Source organism: Saccostrea echinata, unplaced genomic scaffold, assembly GCF_033153115.1.
Source record: "Saccostrea echinata isolate AGI-Se365-2 ecotype Australia unplaced genomic scaffold, CSIRO_AGI_Sech_v1 ptg000046l, whole genome shotgun sequence".
Classification (NCBI taxonomy): Eukaryota; Metazoa; Mollusca; class Bivalvia; order Ostreida; family Ostreidae; genus Saccostrea; species Saccostrea echinata.
This window is the reverse complement of record NW_026889795.1, coordinates 6,517,356-6,527,671: the sequence shown is the minus strand read 5'-3', so window position 1 is coordinate 6,527,671 and position 10,316 is coordinate 6,517,356. Positions and strand designations below refer to the sequence as shown.

At 34.2% G+C, this 10,316-nt stretch overlaps 2 protein-coding genes across 2 annotated transcripts; both read right to left on the bottom strand.

Moving 5' to 3' along the window:
- Positions 1-369: 369 nt before the first annotated feature.
- Positions 370-2,923, bottom strand: LOC133201985 (uncharacterized). Its single transcript, XM_061337771.1, has one exon. The coding sequence runs from the start codon at positions 2,530-2,532 to the stop codon at positions 370-372; it is 2,163 nt and encodes a 720-aa protein (XP_061193755.1). The 5' UTR covers positions 2,533-2,923.
- Positions 2,924-2,982: 59 nt separating this feature from the next.
- On the bottom strand, positions 2,983-6,634 carry LOC133201984 (uncharacterized). Its single transcript, XM_061337770.1, has 2 exons — positions 3,167-6,634; positions 2,983-2,997 (listed from the first exon to the last, which is right to left on the bottom strand). Exons 1-2 carry the CDS (start codon positions 6,632-6,634, stop codon positions 2,983-2,985), a joined length of 3,483 nt encoding a protein of 1,160 aa, XP_061193754.1.
- Positions 6,635-10,316: the final 3,682 nt, after the last annotated feature.

Below are 10,316 nucleotides of genomic sequence, written 5' to 3'. Positions count from 1 at the left end.
GTGTTGTAAGAATACACATATTTTCACTAAAGTTAGACTTGTTCGTGTCAATTTCAAATATATATTTAGTTTGTCCGTATTGCTCACATACAGGAATATAAGTCAACGTCATATTAAATAAAATTCTATTATTTTGTAACAAAAATTGTTTTACCATTATTTTGGAAAATATTCACGTCCATTATGTCAGATAGCTTTGTTTGCTTGTCTGGATCTGGACCCCAAGAGACAATTGGGGGAAAATCCTGTTTTACTTCAAGAAAAACTTGCTTTCTCTTGCCATTGTCTTTGACCAGCAGAAAACATGCTAAAAAGGAAAGAGACAAAAAATTCAGTAAAGTAATTACTGTTCTATAGTTAAGAGAAGTTCTATCCAAATGACTTATTTTTACCTTTTGGAGAAGACATTGAACCTCTTCCTATTGTGGACCGTAATTGCAACTCTCTCAGGGTTTTTGTGTGATTTTCGGAAAGTGTTTGAATGAAATTCAACACAGACTCAGCCAATATGGATGCGGTGTACGAAGAAACACGTCCTGGGCAGAAATGAAATTCTAATAACAGTGTCTGTTCCATTTTATTATATAGTGCATAGAGCAATGTTTCAAAACTGGGATTTTTTTCGATCTGAGTTGATGTGAAATTTATATACTGGTGATCAGCAAAATCGGTTGTGTCGAACAAAAAAGAATGGGTTTTGTGTAATTTGCTATCGAATTCTTGTAACTCCATGATGGCAGAGAATGGATAAAGACAGTTTGATGTTCCTTCCTTCACATTTTGTTCATTTTCATTAAGAATTTCATGCATTGTTAATCCAGGTCTTATAAAATTTGGGGATACCAATGGCACATGGTTTGCACAAGCTAGGACATGTAGCTGACATTCCTGAATCCATGAACGCAAGTCAACCTCCAACAATACTGGGACTCTTTCTATATTAGTTATTTTATGCAGAGCTATCTGAAATGCACTGGTCACAATGTTGCACATAGTCCATCCATTTTTACTTAAAAGTTCTCTAAGATGGTTAACATCAGTCAGTGGAATTGGTATTCTGCCCTTCTCATATTTGGGCTCCAGCATAGGGAATTTGGATTTCAAACTTGCTGATGCACTACACAAACGAAGACGGTGCCTCCAATAATTTTTAGAATTTGTTGCAACAATGTGCAATTTGCTGCTATATAATGAAAGCAAATCAACGTTTGCTTTATCAAGCCACGAAGGAACGTCATTTTTGGCAATGAGATAAGTTGCGATTTTTTGTAAGTCTTTTTGAATAATTTTCCCACAAAAAGCATCAAAGTGCGTACGATTACAAGATATATTAAGATTGGCTTTATTTTTTTTTTCATCATAAATTACAGACAAAGGCGTGTCTTTATTTTCTGCTATTTTTGTTTGTAGTACTTCGTTTGTTTGAATATGCTCAAATGGAATAATGAAATCTTCAATATCCACATTATTTTCTGATGAATCTGTTGGGTCGTTTCCTCCAGTGGCATAAACAAGTATTTCTGGATTTAACCTAGCAAAAAATTGCATTACCCTTCTCCAGAATTCTGGTCTGTTTATGGAAGGGGATATTGAAAAGGAGAATACATAGGAGGACTGTTGTAACCGGTCGCTATCAAGATATTTTTTAACCATTGAAGTACTTTCCGAAATATGTCTGTCACTGCTTAATTCATCTGAGGTGCTGTCTGACATCTTTTTTGATAGAAAATCAGCTAGTTCTTGTATAGAAAAGTCACCCGACATCACGAGCAAAATAGGAATCGTTACTTTTGTTTCTGAAAAAATTGTGTTAATGATCTCAATTGAATTTTGCGAGTCTACCCCATATTGGGCAAGGGAATTTGTATCTTCAATTTCTGAAACGTCCATCATCAAAACATGTGCTGCAATTTGTTTGATAAGATCAACCATATTTCCACAGGACTCATAAGTTGTTTCTCCCCCAGAATCAGCCTCTGGGGCAGACTTTTCTCTGTCAGAGACTAGTCGAGCATATTTCGATGCCTTCAATTTTAAGTTACTAGCAGTAAAAAAGCGCTTGATGTCAAAATCCACAAATATTCCTTGAACTTGATCTGAGAGGAACATTTGTGTAAGTGAATTGCATATTTGGCCAGTAGACAATAGAGTAATGCCTTTGTGAAAAAAGATGTCTTTTAATGTTGGGTCTGATCCCATTCCAACGTCTAAGGCTCCCCAGTTTATGACCTGTGCTGGGAGTCCTAATGATCTTCTGTAATAAGCAAAACTGTCTAGAAATGCATTGGCTGCTGCATAATTTGTTTGAGAGTAGTTACCAAATACAGAGGCTACACTGGAGTGCATAGTAAATATATCAAGATCCATATATTTAGTAACATGATGGAGATTCCAAGTACCAAGGACCTTCACTATAATAGGCAATTCAAATTTTTCTTGCGTCATTTTTGGTACTGTGCTATCATTAATTACAGCGCCGCCGTGTAAAACGCCTCGAATTGGAATGCTTGGCATTTCTTGTTGAATTGACATAATAACTTTAGTAAGATTGTTTAAATTGGTGATATCAACTTCCCTGTGAATAATCTCGACTCCATGCAAATTCTTTATGTTTTGAATTCGTTTTTCTATTTCATCGGAAAGAGAACGTCTCGATAATGATATTATTTTCTTTGCTTTTCTTTTTGATAAGTATTTGATTATCAACCAACCTAAGCCTGTTAGGCCACCCACCACAATGTACGCACTATCATCTCTGATTAGGAGTTCTCTTGAGGTTCTGATCTCAATATTTTTTAAAATATCAGTAACGTTTATCGAGCTTTCATGTTTAAACAAATTGTTCCCATTCTTCTTCTTCAGGCCAGACTTTAGTATTTTCGACGCCCTCTGAGATGCAATACGTAACTGCTTTGTTTCGAATAATTTTCAAAGAGATGCAACGTTTTGAATTTGGAAACAAAATTTGAAGTGCGTCTTTTTCTAGGTAACCATCATCTGACAATAAAATTATTTCTGTTGCAGAAGCGTTTTGTATTTTCTTGCCATTGGTATGCTTCGAGTGTAATATATTGCATTTTTTTTCCTTAAGCAACACGCAAAGAAAATGAAATATAGCCATATGTTTTTGGTTGAAGTCAATAAACACGCGTGATTTTTTCTCTACAAGATCAGCTAGAGACAAAGCAATGATGACAGCATGCATATCTCCGAGTTTATATCCTTCGAAACTTGATTTTACAAAAACACAGTCGTTGTATATCATCATTTCTGTTTGTAGCTCCATCTGACAGCAGGCAATTACTTCGACATTCTTGTTTCCAAGCTTTGCAAAACCGAGAAGTTCACATATTTGAATTTCTTCTCCTTTGATATTGGCGTCCGAGCAATATAATTCAGGAGAATTATTATTGTAAATGAAAAGAGTGTCTTCCGAACAGGTAAGTGCATGTGTTGGTTGAACACATATAGTTTGCATGTTATTACATTCAACTGAACAAGGGATGGCAAAGAAATTTAATTTATCACTCTCAAAAGTTTTTCTTATACGAACAGGTTGAGACGCCTCTCTGAAGCTTTGCTTATAGAGACTTGCATGGAAATTTTCAGGTAGCTTTGTGATTTCGTTTGTATAGATGACATTTCCTCTGATAGCATATTCACTTGGAACTTGAACGTTTCCTGCATCTTGTCCTATAATTACTCTACTAATATTCATCAAGGAGAATTCACTCAGACTATCTACATCTAGTAAAGTGAAAGAGAGTTCTGTTCCTTCATGCGACACAGCTCGAACCATACCCCATAATTCTGCTCCAATAACGCATGGTTTAGGGGATTTGCAAGGCTGTGCTTCATTAGTTATGACCAAGATGTGCGATTTCATCTTGTAAATTGATTTTAAAAGTCCGAGAAAAACTTGACTTGTCTTTCTAACATTATCATAAAGCCATTTTCCAGTTGTATTTTCATCAATTCCTGGAAGTCCTGGGACGAATATCACAAAAATTTTCTGCATTTCAGCTTTCTTCTGGAGAGTAGAGAATTCATTATCAGGTGTTTTTGTTAAATTCAAGGAACATATTTCCACATCCGTACATTCCTTACGAAACGTGTTTTCTATAAGAGAAAGATATTCTGAGTTCCAAGAAAGTACGAAAATAACCTTTCCTTGAACTGGTTTCTCTTGAAGCGAAACTGGTTTCCAAGTTTCATGGTATGACAAAGAATGTATGGCCTCTGGTGAATTAATTTTCTCCACTTCAAAATTCCTCATTTCAGCTACAATGCTACCATTATTTTGTAATAAGAGGATATTGAATTTCGCATTCGTGGCATTGTCGTTTACAAGAGTTGCATAGCATATCATAGATTGTGATGGTCTTTGTCTCACAACCAGATGATGAACTTTTAAGGGCAGAATTCTAACCTTTTGACTCTTTCCATTATCGACATTAATTCCAAAACATGAGTGAAACATACTGTCTAGTATGACGGGATGTAGGCATGTTCTTGTAATTTCCTTCATCAGTTCATTTGAGAGACAAATTTCGCAGATTATCTCTTCATCACGAGTTACACATTTTTTGATGGTTTGATATATGGGACCATGTTGAAATCCTAAACGTTGCATTATCATATATATGATGCGAGATTCTGTCTCTGTTTTTAGCAAAGCTATTAGTCTCTGAACATCAATAATCTGTTCTTTCAGTGTTCTTGCAATTGATATCTTTCCTGAAGACACCGGAGACATATTTCCAGAAGGATAAGTCTCGAAATATATAACTTGATTGTTTTTTCGTTTTGCGATAACGACAAGAGATTCTTCACTGTCTTTGACTAAGACAGCCCGATTTATAGACCATGAAATTTCCAATTCTGTAAATCCACTCTCAGGAACCAGGAAATGTCCAATTTCTAGTCCAATTTCACCGTACAGGGCACCAGGTACAACTGTGCTTCCATCTACAATATGTTCATAGACAAAGGGAGTATTTTCATGACTTAACATAATTTTAAACTGCTCTGAACTTCCCGGAATGCGTGAAAGTAGCATGTTATTTTGATTGTCTTCCTCTCCATTGAGCAAGCATTTAAGTCTCTCTGATTTTAGAAGATTCTTCCTCTTGTTAAATTGATATTTGCCAATTGCAAGCATGTTGCTCGTGCACGGGACAACATTTTCCCAAGCCACTCGAATGCCTTTTTCAAATATATCAATAAACGATTTTCTTAAAATTTCAATCTCATTGTTTCTCTTCATAGAGGGGAGAGACACCTCTTCTGATTTCAGAAATATGCTTGCTAAATGCGCTTTCAATACCGGACTTGGTCCTATCTCGAGAAAAAGTGCATTGGTGTTTATTGACTTTGCTTCTTGTATTGCATGACGAAAAAGAACTGGTTTAAATACATTTGCCGCCCAGTATGATGGAGATCCAAACGTTTTATCTACCAACATTCCTGAAACTGTTGAAATTACTGTTGTGCTGGGGATCTTCCATTCAAGTCCTCTCAACGTCTCTTCCAATTTTAAACTTGCTTCTTTTGTTAAGTGACTATGATATGCGCATTTTACATTCAACGGAAACATTTTTGCATTATGACTAACTAATTGTGATTGTAATTCTTCGATAGCAATCTTGTCACCGGAAACGGCACACGAATGATAACTGTGATATACCGCTATGTTTGCCTTCCCGCATTTGAGGTTAAGGCATTTTTCCTCTATAACTGCAATGGGACAGTTTTGAATAACGACCATTTTGCCGGCATTTTCATTAGCTAAATGAAGAGATCGAAAATAAATAACTCTCACTGCATCTTTAAGAGAAAGTGTTCCACTTGCATATGCAGCAGCAACTTCTCCAACGGACTGTCCAACGATTGTGTCTGGACAAATACCAAGATGTTTCCAAACTTCTGTAAGTGCTATCTGGCAAGCAAAAATTGCAAGATGATTTTCCAGAGGATCTGAAATATCTTCTTCATTTTCAAAGAGAGACTCTACAGAAACACTCGTCAGAGAACGCAACGAATCATCAATATCTTGTATAGTTCTCTTAAAGATATAATCCTGTGTTATGAACTCTTTACACATCTTCCTCCAAGTTGTACCGACACCACAATATACAAATATAATTTTTGGTCTGTCTTTTCCTATGCTTTTTACAATTACGTCTTCCTTTACAAAGTTGTCCAATTTTGTGACTAATTCAGATAATTGTTCCACGACAAATACTTTGCGAAATTTGTAATGATTTCTGAAATGCACAGTTGTACTTGAAATATCTTCTAAAGTAAACTCATTCTGCAGAGATGCTACCAGTTGTTTGGCTAAATTGTTCAGTGCAATCAAATCCTCAGCAGATAAAATAACATACTTTCTGTAGCTCAGACAAGTGTGCATCTTTTGGTTACTCATTGTGCCTGTTCTATGATAATCTGTAATAATTGCATGTGAATTGGTACCACCAAATCCAAAGCAATTAATAGAAGCTATTCTATCCCCTTTCTCATTTTGTGACCATTTTTCAACAGACTGGCACACTTTCAGCTTGCACTCTTTGAAAGGGATTTTTGGATTCAATGATTCCGCATGAATTGATGGAACAAAAAGTTCTTTTTTCATCATCAAGAGTACTTTTATTAATGCAGCAGCACCTGCCCCAGACTCTAAATGACCAATGTTTGATTTGACGGAACCTATCCGTATTTCTTTCGATGTATATTTTGAAAAGAAAGTGCCCAATGCGTTTACCTCTGTAAAATCTCCGACAGATGTCCCGGTCCCTAAAATAAAATAGCTGTTTCTAAATGTGCCTTGTTACGAAAGCCCAGAAGGCTCATTCGAGATTCGAGTTTCAAAATACGAGATTCGAAATTCGAGATTCGAAATTCGAGATTCGAGATTCAAGATCCAAAATAACCAATCAAAAGGCGGATTCAATATTTGATTACTCCCCTTTATTAAGTTTTTACTATCAAGAAATCACTGAATATATTGATAACAAATGGGTCATTTGCATAATTAATAATGCAAGAAAAAATGTTGTATGTATCAAAACAAAATACAAATGAATTTTGGGTAATTTTTTGTAAAATATGTATAAAATCTTATTTTCCTCATTAAACAAAACAATAGATACATATATAGAATATTTTATGGTCTTATTGTTGACTTGCGAAATAAGATTGCATGTCGATAAATTATTTAATATGTACATTGATGAGGGAGGAACATATTACTGATATGAATTGCTGAGGATCGTCTTTACACTGCACAGAAATTTAATTAAGGATACATTTCATTACATGTAAGGGTGAATTTGTGCAGTTAGACTGATCAACTATTTGATATGGAATAAAATAAATTCCAGTCTGTATTGTTTATATGATTTTTAATTAATTCAAGTATTCAAAGCCTTAATTGAAAACTCAGTTTTTATGTATTTCTCATATTGGGAAACAGTGGCGTATATTCCCTTCGGCTAATGTGTAAACTAATGTGAGGTCACAGATTTCACCTAAAGCGCATTATTGCCGATTGCGGATAGGCAAGGAGGGAGTCGCCCCCTCTAAATAGAAGGGGGGGGGTCGGAGGCTCACTTTCTGCGATCTTGGAGACATCTATCATTGTCATTTTTCCAGTGAATATAATTATAAATCATTTAAACATATTTTTATGATACAGAAAGGAGATGGGCGAACATAGCGTGCAGAAAGCCTATAGCTTCAGAAGTATATAAATCATGTTCAGTTTGTGAATTTAATATTTAGAGTAAAGTTATCATTATTGAAATTTATGAAATTGTGATAAACAAAGCTTTTCTGAGGAAAATTTTCTCGGAAAAATTTATTCTTTTATTAAAAAAAACAATGTGGTATTCGTGGGGTTCGAACCCTAGCAATAAAAATCCTGAGTATCATTTTCTTTCGAGACTATCACGCTAACCACTAGACTACACAAGTCCTGACGAACAGTGGCATTTAAATCATGTTTGTGATATGACCCTTGACTTAATGGACTTCAAGTATTTCTCGAAAAGATGCGAATGTTATGTCATAAAAGTATATTTTTAAGGTATAGTGGGTCATTGCTCCATATTTTTGGTAACCAAAAAATGTATATTTTTATGTAAACTTTGAGAATTAACTTTCAAAAATGTGGAGCGAAGACCCACTCATATCGAAAAATAGTGTTATAGTATGCAAAAATGACTCTTTTTGCCCGCTTTAGTGTATGTCTAATATTTCACAGGCAAATAATTTCAATCTTTGAGGGATTTTTGCAAATTGTAGAGATTTTACATAAAGTATATTTTAATGTTAGACGAAATATCAAAGAAAATTTTGATATAATTGAAATTTAATTTTTCATCTTCATGTTTGTCACACTATAGGCTTATCGCTCGTCATGTTCATCCATCTCCTTAAAATCTTCATGACCACTTGTAATAAAATTGAGAAATTTTAAAATCCTTACACAGTGCATGGAAATTATGGAAACCTCTTTACTGAATAATCTAAATATAATTTGTAAGATGTTTTATGTTTGACTCTCTACTAACCCAAACATATTAGTAGACTCCTGTTGATGTCATTTTTAATAGACTGATATCGACTTCAGGGTAACATTTCAATTTTAGATTTAACCAGCTATAAAAATCATAAGTTTTGTATACAGTAAAAATTGGATAGGCATAAGTGTGGATTGCTAAAAATACTTTTATTGCATTTGATGAAAATATATTCTAGTAACTGGTAAATGAATAAGATTTATGGTCAACTTTCCCCCATTTTTCAATCAAATACATGTATAAATATTTTTTTTTCTTTATCACTACTACGATGTCTATCAAGATTTTCTGTGTACACTAAAAAGGCATACATGAACTAAGTAATTTTAATACATGTACGTACTCATTTAGGCTATACGATTTTTTCAAAGTCCTTAAGGTGTATAGAGGGTGCATTTTTTGGTTAAAATAATTAATTTTTTTATCATTATTAAATACATTCATATCTCTTTTTCTCTATGGCCATTACATCATGTATTGAAACTTGTGTATTGATTGGTTATGTATCTTGCGAGACCCGAGCGGTTTCCTTATCAATAATTATCGAATATATAATTATTTTGCCCATGCATAGCAAGATTGACACTGAATATTGATAACCGAACATTTGCCTACCGTTGTAATAAAATAAACAACATAGCCATAGGACCCTGGGCACGTGCCCCCCCCCCCCTTCCCTTTATATTTTTTACCGATATAATTTACTATAGAAAACATAGCAACTTTGTCCTTATGTCCTTTCAAAAATAACGTCTAATAACCGTGATAACCCCTTGGTTTTTTTTTTTGGGGGGGGGCTTTAAAGTGATTTTTTTTTCATTTTATTATTCCCTTCGGGCCTGAACAAAGAGAAATTATAATTTTTTTTAAGCATGTATATTTCAGCCATCCGTACATGTACTTGTGGGGCTGTCTCTTGGTTTCACAAACTTGGTCACTGGTCACTTTCTTACACCTTGTCACAAACTATATCCACTTTGAAACCCGTATTACTAATTATTATTAATCGCTAGTCACTTGTTTTATTGCACATTTGAAACCCGTATTAGTCACTGGTCACTTTCTAATACATTGTTACAAACTATATCCTCTTTGAAACCCGTAGTTCTATTTATCATTAATCGGTAGTCACTTGTTTAATTGCACACTAATAATTCTCATCGACTACAATACGCCCCTTCCCCCTACTTTTGCTCTTTGAATCCGATTAACAATATTTATTATTATATGACATCGAACATGTAAACAAAGTAGATAATACGATATAGTTATTCTTGATATAAATCTATTATAATATTTAAGAAGTTATGATATAAATTTAAGCATATTTTGCAGACCAAAAACCCAATCTTTTTTCTAATTTCGTTCTGATATATATAGCACTCTTTCTTGCATTGTAATATAATCAAATGACCTCTTCAGTTTGAACATATTCAACGATTTCTTGAAGGTCAAAACTTAGCAAAGGGGAGGAATTGAATCTTAAACCGTCTTTTGATTGGTTAGTTTGGATCTTGAATCTCGAAACTCGAATTTCGAATCTCGAATTTCGAATCTCGTATTTCGAAACTCGAATCTCGAATGAGCCTTCTGGGCTTTCGTACCTTGCCTTTGAAATTTCAGAAATTATCTTTCACAAAACATGTTAAATGTGTTTGAATAATTATGGTAACATTTAATCATTTTTGTTAATTATATAATTAAGGATAAATAACACAAACATAGCCAAAAATG